The 20,975-nt window shown below is 37.4% G+C and overlaps 1 protein-coding gene across 2 annotated transcripts in view; it reads right to left on the bottom strand.

The window, feature by feature from the left end:
- Window positions 1-20,975, bottom strand: part of UBXN7 (UBX domain protein 7) — a 58,201-nt gene that overhangs the window by 30,397 nt on the left and 6,829 nt on the right. Inside the window, exons 2-3 of one of the 2 annotated variants that reach the window (XM_025913743.2) lie at window positions 8,186-8,333; window positions 4,154-4,221 (exon numbers count right to left, since the gene is read on the bottom strand). In XM_025913743.2, the coding sequence (XP_025769528.1) occupies window positions 4,154-4,221; window positions 8,186-8,333 (216 nt within the window). Of the gene's footprint in view, window positions 1-949; window positions 4,122-4,153; window positions 4,222-8,185; window positions 8,334-20,975 lie in introns of those variants that run through there. The other variant, XM_086675113.1, reaches the window with a different exon arrangement.

The following is a 20,975-nucleotide window of genomic DNA, read 5'->3' as shown; positions in this document are numbered from 1 at the left end:
GCTTGCTCTGGATTACACTTTGGCTTAAGGGAATGTTGTAGCTCATTTGATCTTTGATCCTGACACTAAAACTTTCTCCATATCAGCAATAAGTTATTTCCCTTTTGTATAATTTGTGTGTTCAATGGAGTAGCACTTCTCATTTCTTTCAAAATTTTTTCCATTGCAGGGTGCCTGGGTGGCTCACTTGGTTAAGGTTCTGACTCTTGATTTCAGCTCAGGTCATGATCTGTTTGTAAGTTTGAGCCCTGCATCTGGCTCTGAATTGACAGCGTGGAGCCTCTTGGGATTCTCTCTTGGGATTCTCTCTCTCCCTCTCTCTCTGCCCCCTGCCCCACCACCCCCCACACACGATCTCTCTCAAAAGAAATAAACAAACTTAAAAAAAATTTTTTTTTCCTTTCCATTCGCAACTAGGCTAATTGGAACAGGAGGCCTAGCTTTCGGCCTATCTCAGCTTTCACTATGCCTTCCTCACACAGCTTAATCATTTCTGACTTCTGATTTAAAGTAAGAGATATATGACTTTTCCTTTCACTTGAACACTTAGAGGACATTGTAGGGTTATTAATTGGCCTAATTCCAATATTGCTGTGTTTCAGGGAATAGAAAGGCCCAAGAAGAGGGAGAGACAAGGGAATGGCTGGTTGGTGAATCATTGTATCAACCAAGTCCACCAACTCATAAGGGTATGGTTTGTGGTGCCCCAAAACAATTACAATAGTACAAAGATCACCATGACAAATATAACAATGAAAATGTTTGAAATATTGCAAGAATTACCAATATATAACACAGACACACAAAGTGAGCAAATGCTATTGGTAAAATGGCACTGATAGACTTGTTCAACACAGGGTTACCACAAACCATTCATTTATTAAAAAAAAAAAAAAAAGACAGTATCTGCAAAGCACAATAAAAAAGGCATGCCCATACTCCCACTTGCCTCTTCCATATGTGGTTTCCTGACTCTTCCAAACCATCTGCTATACAGCAAACATCAGTCCTTTGTATTCTCACTCTACTGCCCACATACCAGGAGTGCTGGTCACTGAGGTCAAAGAGGCTAAGCTATAAAAAGCTAATAAAAGATTCAAGAGGAGCTTCATAGAATAGGGGAGTGGGACAGGTAGAGAATAAATATTTAGTAAGAAGAGTGGCACTGCACACATTTCACAAATCCTTATTAATAACTGACTTAAGAGAAGATATCTGGATTTTCAGATCCACTTCTGCATTCTATCTGTTGTTATTTTCAAAGTTCAAATAAATGAAAAAAAATAAAATTCAACCTAACACAGATACATAGTTTTAAGGGGAGGAGTATTTTAATAGTGTTTTAAGATCATTGTGAATATTCTCCTTTGATACTCAACTAGTGGTAGCTTCTTAAAGGTTAGTTGCAGCATGGAATCTAAAATCTTATCAATGAACTTTTCATTATCTGTTCCAATAAAATCCACTGGTCTATGTGGTAAGCAGTCTCTAGGATGGCCTCCAATTTTCCCAATCTTCGATATTCATAACCTGTGTGTGAATATCTTGAATATGGGCAGGATGAAATAGAATGTGAAAGAGGTGACGTGATGGGAGGTCACTTCTAAGATTAGATTACAAAAAGATGGTGGCTTCTATAATGGGCTGCCTTTTATTGCTCTCTCATTTGCTCTGTGGTAAGGAACTGATGTCTCCAGCCAACCAACAGCCACATGAGTAAGCTTAGGAGATCCTCCTCTATTCAAGCTTTGAGATGATTATAGCTCTGGCTGACACCTTGATTACACCCTGTGAGAAAGTCTAACCAAAGACACCCAGCTAAGTCACTTTTGGATTCCTGGACCATAGAAACTGTGAGATAACAAATGTTTGTTGTTTCAGGAAGCTAAATTTTGGAGCAATTTGTTATACATCAATAGATAACTTTTATGCAATCCATCTTACTGTCTGAATAGATCTTTTACCCATGCACAATTTTGTAATATGGTATACTGGTCATTTGAATATATTCATCACAGCTCTTTCTGCCCATGGGTCCTGTCCCTGTGCTTTATTAAAACCATCCTTTTTGCACCAGAAAAAGAAAAAGAAAAAGAAAACATTTGTTTACTGAGTTATGCAAACATTCCAAACACCAAGCATTTCATTATACAATAATAATTTAAAAATCACCATCTGTTAGGGCCACCACTAATCTTATCAGAAAGCTTTTAAGTATTGGGAAGGTATCAAGCTCATAATTATGGATATCAACTTGCTAAAATCCTAATTTCTGCCTGAAAGCTCTTTTTTTTTTTTTTTTTTAAATAACTGGTAACAAATAATGTCAGTTGTTTGTCTTAAAGCAGTAATAGGCTTTTATTCACATTTAAGAAAATGTCTGCCAAATGCCGAAGTCTAAATCACCACAGTTTGTCAGGAATTTTTCAAGTAAAAATAATGTTCCATGACAGAAGCAGCTAGTTTAGCTCACAACTCAAACAACCGTACAAGTGCTTTTCCTTAAAGTAATCACAGTACTTTTCAGTATGCAGAAGTGCTTTATGCATACCCTATTTCATAAAACAGAATGGTTTAAAAAATGTATACTTAGGGGTCAAGATTTAATGAAATTAATTTATACTGCTTCATCAAGCAGTACTGCTTTATTTATTATTAAATAAAATAGGAGTTCTTTTTAATTTTTATTGTGAGTATATAGAGGTGAAGACTTTACAGTTTGGTGCCACTGTCCTGTTTCAATTAAGATGTAGCAGTTTGATTCATCATTGCTTTTGAACCATCAGTCCAAATGTCAATAATGTAAAAAAGGCAAATAACTTATGAAAACAATTTTGACCTCACACACACCCAGACCACACTTGAAATCAATACTGTCATAAGAAGAAAACAGTACTCCAAAGACCTTTATCAAGTTAATATGGTCTAATATGAAAGTTAGAACTAACTTCCTAACTATATAGTCATTCTCATCCCCCTGTTTGCTGTGTATCAAACCTGAGGGAAAAGAAGGAAATGGTTCCAAATGGGAACTCTTTGGCCTCTCTACAATGGTAAAACAGCACAGAAATTTATTTCCTGTAGTCTACCCCACTCAGAAATCCTGCCTTATTCCTGGCAATAAAGAAACGATAAAGCTTCCAAGGGCATCACCCCCTCATTTCCAAAATCCATTCATAACATTTATATGAAAAAAAATCATGAACAATATTTTATTACTTCTGGTATATTAACAGCACAATGACTGGCTGAATCAAAGTCCAGAAAGCCCATATTATACTTCAATATTCAGTTCTTACAGTTTTCTTCCTCCCATCTTTATTTCTGAATCTAGACAGTACATTCTGTTATTTCTTACTACAGTAAACTCCAAAGCTGCCAAGTCAAAGATTGCTTTAAAAAAAACTCCAACTAAGGTGTTTTTTCAAATCAAAACATATGGTTTATATCATTTTGTTCATCCTTTTCTTATTTATTTCTTCTCCTTTATGCTAGTTTACCTACAAAACTTTATATAGGTGTATTTCTCTGCATCACTGTTCTCAATATGTACAATATACATTTCTATGACTTTGCCTGCCCAGATTATAACTTTGTTTCCTATTTTTTAATATACCTATTAATGCCTAAAATATTTGGCATGCAAAAGGTAAGTGTTTATTAATCTAAAACTATAAATTTTCTTTAATTCTAATTAAATGTACCATTTTCTATAGTCTCTATATGCACCCAGATTGATATCACAATTTTCTGCATGGATAAGGTATTACTTTCTCCTTTCAAAACAGAAAAAGTGCTTCTGGAAATTAAGAAAGAGTAAAGATGGATATGGCAGTCAAGTAAGTGCCCCCCAAAACAAAAAATACTCGGAGTCTTTAAATGATAGATTTGTTCCATTACAAGGTAGTAGTTCTTTTTGCTAATTTTCCTCTTTTTGGCCTTCCACAACAAATATCAACTTTTTAATCTGGTTCTCTCCTTGGAGACAACTATGCAATTTTCCTGGAGGGAGTACAGAATTATAAGATAAGAATTGACTCTACACTTGAAGTAATAATCTCTGAGTAAGCCTTCATATCTTTTGATAGCTTTATTAAAACTCTAAAGATAACAACAGAGTCCAACAAAACTAAGGGAAAAAAGGTGAACTTACCACCAAACAAAGGTTCTGGTTCCACCAATATTTCCTGTTTTTGAGGAATTGGGGCACGAACTTCTTCTCTATTAAAAGAAGTAGGAAAATATCAAAAGGAAAACTGTTTTCTGCTACATGTTCTCTCTATAACTATTGTGAATGCATTCAAATTAACAAGTAACATGAACATCAAACTTAGTGACTTTTAGGAACCATGGTGTTAAATGACTGCTAGATGGTTTCCATACAGAGGTCAACTAGAATAAAGTACCTGGCATAGATGGCTCAAATGATTTCTAAAAAAAGAGAACAAGGGTATCCAGGTGGCTCAGTCAGTTAAGTGTCTGACTCTTGATTTTGGCTCAGGTCACGATCTCACGATTTGTGAGTTTGAGCCCCGCATCGGGCTCTGTGCTGGCAGCGCAGGGCCTACTCGGGATTCTCTCTCTCCCTCTCTCTCTGCCCCCTCTCTCGGTCATGCGCCCTCTCTCTCTCCCTCCCCCCCCTCAAAAATAAATAATAAACTTAAAAAATAAATGTAAAAATAAAAAAGAAGAGAACAGAAAAAAAAAATTTTCCCCTTTCCTCCCAAGGTCTTTACCCTAGATTCTTTTCAGAAAAAAAAAAGGGAGTTTACCAAAAACAAAACAGAAAATCAGACAAAAAAATTAATGGAGGGGCACCTGGGTGGCTGAGTTGATTAAGCATACAACTCTTGATTTTAGCTCAGGTAATGATCTCATGGTTCATGACACCAAGCCCACACTGGGCTCTGCACTGACAGCACAGAGCCTGCTTGGGATGCTTTCTCCCCTCCTCTCTCTGCCCTTCCCCTGCCCAATTGAACACACATGCTCTCAAAATAAATAAACATTTTTTTTAAACTAATGGAAAAATATAGGCATAATAAAAGCAGTATTACATTACTACTGCATCAAACAATACATCACACAGATATATTAAAATAAGCTATATAAACAAGCAGTGAATTTTATGCTAGCTATAAAGATGGTTAACATAGGTATTACCTTGAATTATTTATTAAGTAGACTCCAATACATAGAGCACAGAAAAATTATTAATCTTTTAAAGGCCTATAAACTCTTCAACGTTTATCTCCAAAGAATTTACTAATAACCTATCTCTTCCAGTAAAAACTACTCATTTAGAAATACCGTAAAAATGGTGTATACTCCTTTAAATATATTTAACTATTTTATAGTTTAAACTCAATTTTTTTAAATTTTTTTTAATGTTTATTTATTCTTGACAGAGAGAGAGAGACAGAGAGCCAGCATGAATGGGTGAAGGGCAGAGAGAGAGGGAGGCACAGAATCTGAAACAGGCTCTAGGCTCTGAGCTGTCAGCACAGAGCCCAACGCGGGGCTCGAACTGACAGTGAGATCGTGACCTGAGCCGAAGTCGGATGCTCAACTGACTGAGCCACCCAGGCGCCCCTAAACTCAAATATTAATCTCTACTTATTATTTTCACAGCAAGGAAAAGTGAATTCCCAATTTATTATTGTCCTGTTTACGATGTTAATTTAAGTTAGGCCTATGTTTTTCATTCAGGTGTTTCTAATAGAAGTAACTGAGCTTAAGGCCCTGCTTTTGATATCAAAGAACTGGAACTCTAAAACATACTTTATGAAATAAACTATGAATACTCATTTGTCAACAAAAACATCCAACAACAACAAAAAGAACAACTGGCTGGACAAATACAATAAGCCAAATGATGGATAAAGGGCAATTCAAAATTATGTTACGTGTATTAGTCACTGCTCACACAAAAAATTTAAATCATCTGAAGTAATAGACAATGCATCTATAAGAGGAAGAGGAAGTTCTATTAACCCTCTTTCATCAAAGAGAATTAATCTATTATCTTAAGAAAATTAAGAATTTAGAAGACCTCTTTTACCTAAATAAATCTTTCCATGATTGCTATCATTTTACAGCATAAATAAAATTATCTCAATCTAAGAGAGAAAACAATTAATTACTCAGAAAACAAACCTTAAATCTGATGAAATACATCAATTAGGGGATGGATTAAGTAGTAGTCCCTATACAAGAAAACTTGGTTACTACATGTTTGAGGGTATCTGTTCCAAGATTGTTAGCTACCTAACAAAATGAAAGAATGGAACAGAAAAAGGTAAACTGTAAAGACTGAAAATTATAGTTTAGGAATTAGAAGCCATTATCAAGTGTTAATCAATTATCAATAAATAATCTAAGTCAAATTATAATGTAATTCAGTAGGAAAAGACATTCATCTATCAAAACTAGTTTTATTTTTATTTTTAATTAATAAATTAATTTTTTTTAGGTAGGCTCCATGCCCACTGTGGGGCTTGAACTCATGGCCTTGAGATCAAGAGCTGCATGCTCTATTGACTGAGCCAGCCAAGTGCCCCATATCAAAACTATTTTTAAACACATTTAAGAAAACATGTTTTGTATAATGAGAAGTTATATTCCCCCAAATGAGCTGTGAATACCTGTTACTCAAGTTTCTGTAAACTAATCATGTTTTCATATTGATTTCCATGAAAAATTTGAGCTATGTTGGGGGAGAATGGGATATCAACATCTGAAATTCATGGCCAACACTGCTAGGAAAAAACTTTATTAAGTATTAATAATGATCCCTAAAGTTCACTCTTCATGTGGAAACAATTATTACTCTAGAATCTGGAGCTAGAGGCAACTCTGTCTTGAATGTTATTTAGATTTTTAAATCTATCTCTAATTTAAAAATAGTATCCATCCATGTCTTTAGTCTATTCCCTTGGGAATTCCCTCTAGGAATCCCTAGAGAATTCCTCTTGTCTAGTATCTCATGTTGTAAACACCAAGAGTTATAAAAGAAATCTAAGTATTAAAGTCTTATTTAAGGATCTGCATAATTTTGTTTCAAAAATCAATGGTTTTCCTTGAGTAGCATTCATCCCTAGTATCTTCCAAAGACTTGGAATTTTGCCTATAAGGTATTCATTTCAAATGCTCATTGGTATCAAATGTAAAGGGCAAAAAACATCCAAATCTGTTCACCATTAATTCTCAGTCTCTACAGACTACAGTTCCATATGTTAAAGGTGCTTCTAATTTGGGGCGCCTGGGTGGCTCAGTCGGTTAAGCGTCTGACTTCGACTCAGGTCACGATCTCGCGGTGCATGAGTTCGAGCCCCGCGTCACGCTCTGGGCTGATGGCTCGGAGCCTGGAGCCTGCTTCCGATTCTGTGTCTCCCTCTCTCTCTGCCCCTCCCCCGTTCATGCTCTGTCTCTGTCTCAAAAATAAATAAACGTTAAAAAAAAAAAAAAGGTGCTTCTAATGATTAACCACATGTAACTATCTTTAAGGTATAAAGGATTGTAATTATTTTTCAAAAAATTTTCATGGCAATGCAAAACTCTCCTGGAACAATGTAATAAGTAAATGTAGAATTGGGAAATCTGAGCTGTAGTGGGCTTTAGTTCCATCCATATCTGCGAAGTAATTACTGTGTAGCTTAGGAAATTGGCTATGCCTCTGCTTTCTCATCTGTAAAATGTGGATAATAATGTCATCCTATAGGGTTCTTTTGAAGATTACGGGGGTGCCTGGGTGGCTCAGCTGGTTGAGCGTCCAACTTCGGCTCAGGTCATCATCCTGCAGTCTGTGGGTTTGGGCCCCGCATCGGGCTCTGTACTGAGAGCTCAGATCCTGGAGCCTGCTTCAGATTCTGTGTCTGCCTCTCTCTCTGCCCCTCCCCCACTCACGCTCTGTCTCTGTCTCTCAAAGTTGAATAAATGTTAAAAAAATAATAATAAAATAAATAAATAATGACATCCTATAGGGTTATTTTGAAGATTAAATAATAGACATGACTGTGCTCTAGAGAATTTAAGGTATATAAGTATAAAAATTTCCACATGACACTTTTTCAGATGCTTTCAACTTTTAATTTTTTCAAAACCACAGAATTAACCTAACTGATAAAAATGCAACTGCGCAATTTAGGCAAGGGGTAGCTCCTAACAATAAATAATAAATTCATACTCTGTGTGAGGTCTGACTGTGGAGACACTTGCTGAACTGGTACTGGGCTCTTCAGCAATTCCTCCACCATCCAAAAACATAGTAACTGCCATCTCCAGATTATTGTTGCAGGCTTCGAGCATATGTTTCCCTACACTTTCACTTGCACCTGAAATAGCAAAAAGAGAGGGAAAAAGTTAAAAAAAGAAAGACACCTTCTTATTATATTCAGTTCACGTTAGAATACAGAATTCCCAAGCAAACTAACAGTACTTTTTCCCTTTTAGAATGAATGACTTAAAAAAAACCAAATAAACAAACAAAAAAACCCACCTTGTTTACTTCTACAATGTTGGCTGATTAGTAAATATACAAAGCTAGAAAAGAAACTAACAGCATTAAAATAGTGGTCTTCCTTTACAATAAAACCACACTAAATAAAGCATGTCTTTAAATGGACCAACTACATATTTATTAATAAACTGAAAAAAAAAAGAAAGAAAAATGAAAGACTACATTCTAGAAAATGAGAAATATTTTGTTAGAACGCATTTCAGTCAGTTAGCATTTCTGTTTCCATTAAAAAGAAAACATTTTTTTAGTAACAACGGAGAGAAGTGAGATGGGACATTTTTGTCAATAATATAACCAAGTCAAAATCTGGTAAGAAATGTCAATCTTCATCATTTAAAACTGGCCCTATCACACATTTATTTATTGGTAAAAGTAAAGCCAGCATAGTCTCTTAGATGCGATATAAACTGGTAAAGCCCTTTACAAAAATTTTTACACAATTTTACAACATGTATCAAAAAGTACTCCTTCCTTTTTGACCCAGTAATTTGGGCTTTCTAGTAAAAAAAATACCTATTCTTTTATTTATTCCACATCAAATACTACATGTATAAACACGTCCATATACATGTCTAGTATTGTTTCAGTATTGAAAACTTGGAAACACAAATATACAATAGTACTAGAGTCTAAATTGTAGAATTTATTTGCTGGAACATTTCGTGACCATTAAAAAGCATCTCAGGGGGTAACTAGGTTTCTCAGTTGGTTAAGCATCTGACTCTTGATTTAGGCTCAGGTCCTTATCTCACAGTTCATGAGATCAAGCCCTGCATTGTGCTGTGGGCTGACAGCATGTTGCCTGCTTAGGATTCTCCCTCTCTGTCTCTGCACCTCCTCTGTTCTCTCTCTCAAATTAAAAAAACATTAAAAAAAAAAAAAGGCATCTCACGTTTTCCATCTGGGATGACTTTCCTTCTACCAGAATCATGTCCCTTATAATTTCCTTCTGGGGGGTGTGTATGTGTGTGTTGGGTCTGAAAACATCTTTATTTTGCTGTCATTCCTAAAAGACAGTTCTATTTGGATATTCTATTTTCAGGCTGATAGCTATTTTCTCTCAGTAAAGACAGCATTCCAATGTCCTCCGGCTTCTGTTGTTGCTGCTGGGAAATCAGTTGCTAGACCAGAGAAAATCATTTTTATGGCAATCTGTTGTTCCTCTCTAGTTGCTTTTAAGATTTTTTTCTGTCTTTGGTTTTCTGCAGTTTCATTCTGGTCTGTCATGGCTGATTTTGTTTTTCTCCTTGGGATTCACTGCACTTCTACCATGTAAGAAATGTTATCTTTGATCAATTCTGAAAAATTCTCAGCTATTTCTATTTAACAATTACCATACTCCTTCATTCACACTTACTTCTTTCTGAAACTCCAATAAGATATATGTTAGAACTCTTCACTCTATGGTGTGTGAGTCTGGTTTTTGTTTTTTTTTTTTTAATTTCAGTTACTTTTTTATAATTAGAGTTCTGTTTTTGTTTTTTTTCCTAATATGCCTTACCATGTTTCAGAGACCCTTCATATTCACATTTCAATCTTTTTATTTCTTCAAACATATTGATCAAACTTATTGGAATTACTAAGAAAAAACAAACTTTCTGCAGTCTATAGAGGTCATCATCTCATTTCGGCTGGTTCTTGTTTGTTTCTGGTGGTTCTTGTCTTGTGCCATGGTTTTTGTGCATTCTGTGTTTTTTTTCCCTGTGATCTCTTGTGCCTTGGATTTTTAAAGTAGTAGTTGAAGATAAATTCCTCCTAAGAGGATGTGATTTGATAGTGAGTTTTTTTGTTTTGTTTTGTTTTTTTATTGTCAAGTTAGCTAACACACAGTGTAGTCTTGGCTTCAGAAGTAGAGTCCCATGATTCATCACTTACATACACACCCAATGCTCATCCCAACAAGTGCGCTCCTCAATGCCCATCACCCATTTTCCCCACCCCCATCAACCCTCAGTTTGTTCTCTATATTTAAGAGCCTCTTAAGGTTTGCTTCCCTCTCTGTATCTTATTTTTCCTTCCCTTCCTCTATAGTCATCTGTTAAGTTTCTCAAATTCCACATGTGAGTGAAATCATGTAACTTTCTCCGACTGACTTATTTCACTTAGTGTAATACTCTCCAGTTTCATCCACGTTGCTACAAATGGCAAGATTTCATTCTTTTTCATTGCTGAGTAATATTCCATGGTGTGTGTGTGTGTGTGTGTGTGTGTGTGTGTGTGTGTGTGTGTGTGTGTGTGTGTATCACATCTTCTTTATCCATTCATCAGTTGATGGACATTTGGGCTCTTTCCATACTTTGGTATTGTTGATAGTGCTGCTATAAACATTGGGGTGCATTGCCCCTTTAACTACATTCTTTTTATTTTTTGTTAATGTTTATTTTTTTTTTCAACATTTATTTATTTTTGGGACAGAGAGAGACAGAGCATGAACGGGCGAGGGGCAGAGAGAGAGGGAGACACAGAATCGGAAACAGGCTCCAGGCTCTGAGCCATCAGCCCAGAGCCCGACACGGGGCTCGAACTCACGGACCGCGAGATCGTGACCTGGCTGAAGTCGGACGCTCAACCGACTGCGCCACCCAGGCGCCCCTGTTTATTATTTTTGAGAGCGAGACAGCATGAGCAGGGAGGGGCAGAGAGAGAGGGAGACACAGAAACAGAAGCAGGCTTCAGGTTCTGAGCTGTCAGCACAGAGCCCGACACGGGGCTTGAACCCACAAATGGTGAGATCATGACCTGAGCTGAAATCAGATGTTTGACTGAGCCACCCGGGTGCCCCTAAATATATTCTTAAGTTGGGTAAGACCACATGGAAAATGTGACCCGATAAAAGACCCTTATTATAAATTCTCAGTGACAATATCTCCTGCCATTCTCCAACTGCCAAGGTTGAAACAAAGTCTCAGCTTCATTAAGGGGAAGGGTCTCCTTTCAGACTCCTTTCCTTAGGAAGGTCACAGGCTTTGTTTCCCATTTCCTGTGGCCTATGAGGCTATCAAAAGAGAAGTTTAAAGCCATTCAATTTGGGCAGATTCCACTAGGGTGAAGGTTTGCTTTAAATCTAGATAACATCTGCATTCCCAATTTCATTTCATTTGTAGCCTCAGAGTATTCCTTATTTTCTCACCAACCCAATGACGTATTTTGAAAAAAAAATTTTAAATACTCATTTCATTTAGGATTTTTCTCAGCAAGAGGGTTATTCATGTTATCTCTCTAGTTTACCCCTACTGCCCGGCAATAGAAGTACTGACTCTACTTAATATCCTTCATTTGTTTTCTCTTCTTCACTCTTCTTTCTAAGGCTTTAAATCAAGCCCATAACATTTCTTACCTGGATTACTACAATAGACTCCTAATTGATCATCATCTTATCTTCCACCTTGCTGCTGAGGTTATGCTCCAAAATACAAGTCTGATTCTTATTCTTCCTCTCCCTCTCCCTCATCCCCACCTCCCCTCTTTCTCTCACACACACACACACACCCATTTAAAACTCTTTAATGGCTCTCTGACACCACAGTATACAGTATAAATTCCAAAGCCCTCATGATCTGGCAAGTCCATTCTGATCAAACCTCAGCTCATCTCTCTGGTTTTGCCTCTCCTCTTCCCTATCCTACACAATTCAGTACAGTCATACTGAATTACATGCTTGGAATGTCCTTATCCTCCTCATCTCACCTTCATCTAGTTCATCCATGTTCAAGAATTACCCTAAATGTTACTTTGCCAATTTGTGTGTTAAGCATTCTTTACACTACCTCCCCACTCCCATCTCTATGACACTCTTCTATTATGTATGTACATGAATATACTACTAAGCCTCAGAGTATTCCTTTACTGGTTTACTTTCTGGCTCCTCAGAAAGAGTAGAAGCTTCTTCCACACAGGGACTGGCTTCTCTCTTGGTATCCCCAGCACTTAGCATTGTGTTTGCTTCCATAAGATCAATGTCTAATAAACTGACTTAGAACTATCTCACAGTACTTCAGCTCACCAGTTAATACACCAGAGAAAAAAAGGTCAGGCTTCAGCCAAAACAATGCTTCCATATCCTCTGAATTTTATACTGTGTGCATATGTTTATGCTTTAACTTTCATTTATAAAGCAATATGGTTACACTGTGCAAATCACAAAGAGCAAATGGGTACTTAAGATATGTGTTAAGATTAAATTTCCAGTGAGAGAATTACATACAAATTTTAAAAGTGCTCAACCTCAAACAATGTAAGGTGAAAATCACATGTTCCAAAAATCTGTCAGATGATACAGCAGATATAACTTTGTCAGATAGCTGACAAAGACATATACCTAGGATGCCAGTGAAAAATTATTTCATGAAGGGTTCATGGATGGCTCAATAGGTAGAGCATGTGACTCTTGAACACAGGGTCATGAGTTCAAGCCCCAGGATGGGGGTTGAGTTTACTTAAAAAAAAAAAAAAAAAAAAAAAGTAATAGTAAGACATGAAAAAAAAATTTCATGAAATACAAGTGAAAAAAACATGAATACATAATATTAGGATTTAATGTTAAATCAGTAAAAAAAAAAATTACAAAAAACATCTGATCATTGCACTTAGATCTCCAGAAATTTACATATTTATGTCAGCAACAAATCTCTCTTGAAATTAGACAAATAGAGGATAGCCTTTCATTTGGGGTTTGCCATATATCTGGGTATATATATATGGTCATTTTAGTTACACAGAGGCAGGGAGGCTTTTTCCTTTAAAAAGGCTTCATATATTGTTCAAACTTAAGAAACTTCCAACCCTTCTCTCTCCTTCAACTGCAAACATCCCATCAGTCAACCGAAAACCCCTACAGGTTCCATATAATTGATACCACTCCTAACCATCCTGTTCACTCTATGTCCATTGCTATAATCTTAGTTCAAGCCTTCACCTCTTACATGAACTAGTACATCTCTCTGCTCTTTGTCATGCTCCCTCTGATACACCTTCTACACTGCAAAATAATGTAAATTTGATTGTCTTCCTCTGTATCAACAGTTCTGCACTGCTGACTGGAAGTTTTCATCTCTCTCAAGCTGCCATTAAGATCTGGTCCTTGTTGGGATGCCTGGGTGGCTCAGTCGGTTAAGTGTCCGACTCTTGGTTTTGGCTCAGGTCATGATCTCATGGTTCATGATTTTCAGCCCTGCATCAGGCTCTGCACTGACAATGTGGAGCCTGCTTGGGATTCTCTGTCTCCCTCTCTCTCTGCCTCTCCCCTGCTCATGCTCTCTCAAAATAAATAAACTAAAAAAAAAAAAAAAGATTTGGCACTTATTTATTACTGCTTTCAAACGATACCCCTCCACTCTCTCTCACCCTATACTATTCCCTCCAGCCACACAGGTGGTATATCCTATCTAGCAGAGCCCTTGGTGGTACTTTTCTTGGCATAATATGGATAGTGATACCATCAAATGAGTCCCTTCATTTTTCTTAGAAACACACCAAATAATGACCTTTCTGATAAGTTTTGGACCCTCCCACCCCTCCTCACCCTGAAGTAGATACAAACAGACACTTTTCCATTCAGTCTCAATCTCTATCCTTGTCTCTGCTAGCTTTCCTACCTTGCAAACTTTAAAAACTCACTGAACTTGCCCAGTTCTCACTTTCTCATACCAGTTATCTCTCCCTAAGTTCCCAATCAAGCTGAACTAAAAATTCTCCAGTTCTAGTATGTACAAATTTACCTTCTCACCAATTAATAAGAACACTTTTAAAAAATGAAATTTCAAAACACAAACAAATGCAACTTTTTGAGGGGAAGGAGGAGTTCAAATATCCCAATAGCCAACCTTACATTAGCTAATCTCAGGGCAAACCCAGCACAAATCTGATGAACAATTTCAAGACTCATGTGCTTCCATATTTCTCATAAAACCTAAGGCTTTGTTTTAGTGCCTTCCTTATATTTTTCCATTATGTCCAGTTACAGTGTATTGTATTAGTTATACTTCTTAAATGCTAGCCTATAAGTTCAGTGTCTATTGTACTCCATTTTAATTTACTTACCTACGCAGCAACTTCTAAAAGTTAAAAGGTTCCTACAAGTAGACTCCTCTGACTGCTTATTCTAGCAAAGAGATGCATGAACTGTTACATTATCTACTAATCTTTTCCTTTTCAGAGAACGAAATGGCTGAGTTCATATCATTTTTGGCTCTTGTCTTTCTAGGTGCTCACAACAAACTAAAGCACCATAAAGAGCACAAAGAACTTGTTGGTGGGGGAGTGAAACTCCCTCTACCATAATCCAACCAATGCTCGCTGCTTTCACCCCTTCTGAAATGTGTTCATAAGGAAATTCAACTTAAAAATGACCACTGCATACAAATAGTTGCCATCCTCTCCACCACCCTCCAGCTATCACAACTCCAACGCCAATGACATGGGAATCCTTTGGAGAATTTGTGGGCTCTGAAGTAAAATAAAAGATGCTGTTAAAATTGGGAATTTGTAAAGCCAATCCTCAAGTAAGCTAGCCTGTCAACAATATGGTCTGCCTATCCTAAAAGTCTTTTCATAGGTGCCTAAATTTTTCTTTTACTTTATTATGCTGCCTAAAATGCAACCACCTAAGTAAGAGATTACAAACATGCTTTTTAAAATGATAAACACCTACTCAACAATTAAGGATGTATCAATTATTTTACAATGTGAATTAATTCAATCATATTGCTTCTCCCTAAAACTCACTAAGAGATGAAGGTTAAGACACCTTCAGGAAGCTGGGTCAGGAAAAAAGAGATATAAGTAGCTTTAGCATCCCAGGTACCTTTTGGAGGTGAGCTAAGAAAGGTCTACATGAAGTGCCACATAGGGATGGGAATAAGATACTCGGTACCTGGAGACAGAGACACCAAACAGCTGTAATAAAGTTACCAAAACTTTTCCTCTGGCCAGTCCTAGAGAATAACATTTTTTTTTTAAGTTTATTTGCTTATCTTGAGAGAGAGAGAGAGAGAGAGAGAGAAAACACGCACATACATATACCCAAACAGGGGAAGGGCAGAGAGAGAGAGAATCCTAAGCAGGCTCTGTGCTGCCAGCAAAGCCCGATAAAGGGGTTGATCCCACAAACCATGAGATCGTGACCTGAGCCAAAATCAAGAGTTGGCCACCCAACCAACCGAGCCACCCAGGCACCCTGAGGATAACATTTTTCATATTCCCTTTAGTTCTCAGGCTAGGGAGTATAACATAGATATTAAGAGCCTAGATACTATTCAGATAAACCTGAATTTGACTTCTAGTTCTTTCATTCACTAGTTTTATGACTTTGATCTAGTTACTAATTTCTCTAGCTCTCAGTTTCCTCAGTTATAAAATGAAGATATTATCAACTTCAGGAAATACTTGTGTAGATTAAGAAAATTCACAGAAGGGCACCTGGGTGGTTCAGTCGGTTGAGTATGTGATTTTACCTCAGGTCACAATCTCACGGTTCATGAGTTCGAGCCCCAGGTGGGCTTGCTGCTGTCAGCAAAGCCTGGTTCACATCCTCTGTCCCCCTCTCTCTTTGCCCCTCCTCCGCTTCTGCTCTCTTTCTCTCTCAAAAAATAAATAAAAACATTAAAAAAAAAAGAAAATTCACACTAAAGAACTTGGCACAGTTCTTTATTGGCAAACAGGCAGGCAGAGTAAGAAATCTCAGTTTCCTTTCCCTCATTCATCTGATGTATGAACATGTACTTCACTCATGTTAAACACTCATTTTTTTTTAAAGCAGGAGTAAAATAAGAACTATCATTCTAGAAAAAGTGAATGTTATAAAGAATGAAACAATACCAAAAGAGATCTGCTTTAAAGAAATTTATAACATGGGGTGCCTGGATGGCTCAGTTGGTTAAGCGCCTGACTTTGGCTCAGGTCATGATCTCATGGCCCGTGGGTTCGAGCCTCACATTGGGCTCTATGCTGACAGCTTGGGAGCCTGGAGTCTGCAGCCTGCTTCGGAGTCTGTGTCTCCCTCTCTCTCTGCCCCTCCCCCCTGCCCACGCTCTGTCTCTCAAAAGTAAATAAAAACATTAAAAAAAAAATTTATAACTATGCAGCATTCCAGTATGACTGAGAAGCATCAGGAGCTGATATAGAAACAACAGAAAACTTAATAAAAGTATAGGTAAGTATTCCAAAATCTCCTAGGTCCATAGGTTTATTGAACTTTATGAAAAGGGCTTCTAAAGGGAATTCTTTAAAGTCATTCTTAAAGGGAGTGACTTTAAGACACAAAAATAAAGCCCTAATAAAGGAAATATAACTGTGATATTTTAGGGGCAGATGGTGTCAACACTTGAGGCCTAGAATTGCCATCCTATTTATAATCCTTACTTAACCATTTGATGTCAGAATCTAAGCTGTAGGCAGCATATCCCAGAGATGGCCCTATCATATCTCTGCTGACAATCTGACAGGACAACCTGCATCACTGGAGCTTGTCAGGATAGTGACCTGTAAGAGTGTTTCAAAAAAGAAAAAAAAAAGAGGGGCCTCTATCCATGAATATTTATTTTTTAAGGGAAGTACATGCTAAATCCTGGCAAGACTGAAGAAGGTAGTATTAGAGAGGGACCAAAGAAACAAAGTACACCATTCACTTTCTGAAATAAAGCCAAATTATCTGAGTCATCTTGCTCCTATAATCATTCTTGGTGTATCACTTGTATCATTTAGTGTATCATTTTAGAAACAGAAGACAACAGAGAGATAATTAAAGGTTCCAGTGGTTCTTTACGTTGGGAAGTAGTAGAGGTATTTAGTAATGTGAGAGACCATTTTTGGTGTTTCATGACTGGAGGCTGGGGGAGCACTACTGGCATTTAGTGGAGAAAAGCCAGGGATGTTATAGCATATTGAAAAATGCCTCCCCTTCCCCAAAGACTGCTCACACCTTCATTTCAGACTCACCACCTCCAGAACTGTAAGAGAATAAATGTGTGTTAAGCCATGCAGTTTGTGGTAATTTGTTATAGCAGCCACTGGAAACGAATACAAATGCCAAATCTTCTGCAACAGATGGAACAATCCTATACAATAAAAAATTGTCCCAGCCAAAATGCCAGTAACACTCCCACTGAATTAAACAGAAGAATATGAAGAAGTGAAGGTTAACTGAGAAGGCAGAGGAAAAGTATGGAGGACTAAATGATACGTAGGGGAAAGAAACAGTAGTCAACAAGTTTAATCAAGTTGCAAGTTTTACCCATATATTCAGAGATAATAAGTATTTTTGATGGGTCAGCTATAAAAAATGTGAAGCTTATCACATTCAGAATAAAAACATACCTTTTTTAAAGGGAAGGGGAACTAATAACGCAAGTTTGCAGATTTATTTTTTGTTTTTGTTTTTTTTTTAAGTTTATTGAGAAAGAGAGAGAGGGAGAGAGAGAGAATGAATCCCAAGTAGGCTCTGTGCTGTCAGCGCAGAGCCCAACACAGGGTTCAACTTCACAAACCATGAGATCATGACCTGAGCCAAAATCAAGAGTCAGACATTTAACTGACTGAGCCGCCCAGGCACCCCACAAGTTTGCAGATTTATATTATCTGTATAGTTGTTTAAATAGGCTTATTTTGAAGTCTCAGTATTATAGACAGCAACAGGATAGCTTAATCTAACCTTGCATCTTAGTGTGTTTGGGATGCTATAACAAAAATACCATTGACTGGGTGGCTTAAACAACATTTATGTCTCACAGTTCTGGAGGCTGGGAAGTCCAAGATGAAGACCCCAGAAGATTTGGTGTGGGGTACAGGCCCGCTTCCTGGTTCAAAGACAGCTACCTTGGGGTACCCAGCTGAGTTGGTAGAGCATGCAACTCTTGATCTGAGGGTTGTGAGTTTGAGCCCCATGCTGGGCGTAAAGATAACTTTAAAAAATAAAAGAAATTGGGAGCACTCAAGTGGCTTAGTTGGTTAAGCATCTGACTCCTGATTTCAGCTTGGGTCATGATCTCAGTTTGTGGAATTGAGCCCTGTGTCAGGCTCCGTGCTGATGGCACAGAGCCTGCTTGGGATCTCTCTCTCCCCCTCTCTTTGCCCCTCCCTGACTCACACACTCGCTTGCTCTCTCTCTCTCTCTCAAAATAAATAAACTTTAAAATACATAAATTTTTAGAAAACATATATAAAAAAACAAAAACAAAAACTGTTGTCTCCTTACTATGTCCTCACAGTAGGGGCAAGAAGGCTTCCTGAGGTCTCTCTTTTTTTAAAATGTTTATTTATTTTGAGAGAGAGAGACAGATCATAAGCGGGGGAGGGACAGAGAGAGAGGGAGACAGAGACTCTGAAGCAGGCTCCAGACTCTGAGCTGTCAGCACAGAGCCCGATGCAGAGGTTCAAACCCACGAACTGTGAGATCGTGACCTGAGCCGAAGTCAGACACTTAACCAACTGAGCCACCCAGGCACCCCTCCTGGGGTATCTTTTTTAAGGATACTAGTCGTCCTCATGAGAGCTCCATCCTCATGACCTAATCACTTTCCAAAGGCCCCCACCTCCTGATACCATCACACTGGGGGTTTAGGATATCAACATATGAAATGTTGGCGGGGGGAACGGAGGGAACACAAAAATTCAATCTGTAATCAATGGCAGGAGCCCCACTCTACTGTTTCTCACTACATACACTCTTTTTATTATACCCCTATCTTTTCTTCCTTCTATCTATTTTAAGCTTACTAATGGCACCAAAGTACATTGTTTAACCCATCCTATGGTACACAATTTACCAGTCCCCATTTCTTTGCTGTGGCCTCTTAGTTCACACTCTCTCCATTACTGTTATGATATGGGAAATAGCCCTAACGCAGTCCACATCTCCACTACAGCTGGAAGAGTCAAGAGATTCTTCAAACTATAGTAGTCCCTTATGCCTTTTTTCTACATTACTTTCCAGTGCCAAAAAAATGACAGTCTCTCCACTACTATCAAGGAGCCAAAGTATAGCAGTCACAGAGACAGAGACAGATAAAAAGAAAGAAAAGAAAGAATCCCTCTATAGAGCCCTTCTTATCCCAGAAGGATAGAGAAGAGAAATGACAGAGACACAAAGAGACTCCTTTTTGGTTCTACAGTCCCCCAGAAATAATAACAAAATAAGCTAGACTGTCCACCTAGGAAACAGGAGTGGGTGATAGTTGCAAGAAATACGGTGTCTCATCAGTATCCCATCCTGAAGTTCTTAAGCATTCAGGAATAGAAAGCATTACAAAAACCTTTATACCCAGAAAACTAAATTTACTAAGTATAAGAGGAATGAAATGATTAGGTTCGGGGACAGATAAACAAAGATAATTTTTGTTGGATCAACAAAAAGGAAACTAGAGTGAGGTAGTAGTAGTGATATGGTGAAAAATGCATGGGCCTAGGAGTAAAGACACCAGAATTCTAGTCCTTGTTCTGCCATTATCTAAGACCAGTGTTACTCAAAGTGTGGGCTTCACACCAGCTATCTCTAGTCCATGACAAGATTAAAACAGAAATTCCGGTGCAAGCATTTAGAAATTTTTATGACAATTTGATAGAGTAATTTTATGTCTGTGGAATTAAAAGTTCAGGCTTGAAAAATTTATGGATGGCAAATTACCATATGAAAAAATGCCCAGTATCATTAGTCACTAGGGAAATTCAAATTAAAACCACAATACTATACTATTATACACCTATTAAAATGACTACAAAAAATTAAAACTACCAAATGGGTAACTCAACTCTCATATATTACTGATGGGAATGCAGAATTGTAATCATGACCTTGGAAAACTGGCAATTTCTTAAAGTTATACACCTATCACATAATCCAATAATCCCACTCTAGGTATTTATCCAAGAGAAACAAAAACTTACATTCACACATTGTACACTAATGTTTTTAGCAACTTTATTTATAATCTCACAAAGTGGAAACAACACAACTACCCATTTACTTAATGAATGGATAAACAAATTGTAGTACATTCATTCAATGGTATACTATTCACCAAAAAAAGGGGGCAGGAACTACGCATACCACAATGATATGAATGAATTTCAAATGCTAAGTGAAAAGAAGCCAGACTCAAAAGGCTACATACTGTGATTCCATTTATATTACATTCTAGAAAAGAAAAACAACAGACAAAAAGATTAGGCTACAGGTGGGGGGAAGGGTTGACTACAAAGGGGCAGGAGAAATTTTCTGAGGATAACAGAATTGTTTTGCATCTTCACTGTGGTTACAGAATTGTACACACTTATCAAAACTTATAACCACACACTAAAAAGGGCAGATTGTACTGCATGCAAATTGTACCTTAATTTTGAAAAGAATTTGGGCTTATATTTTGTATGTGTTTTTATTTCATTTTCGAAGCCATTAATTTTTATTGTATTTTATAAAAGTGCTGGTACACAAAGAATGGAAATTTTTTAAAAAAAGGTCCTTTCC

Source organism: Puma concolor, chromosome C2, assembly GCF_028749965.1.
Source record: "Puma concolor isolate L17-30 chromosome C2, mPumCon1.1.hap2, whole genome shotgun sequence".
In the NCBI taxonomy this organism is placed as follows: domain Eukaryota; kingdom Metazoa; phylum Chordata; class Mammalia; order Carnivora; family Felidae; genus Puma; species Puma concolor.
The sequence above is the reverse complement of the archived record's forward strand: the minus strand, read 5'-3'. Positions and strand labels throughout refer to the sequence as shown.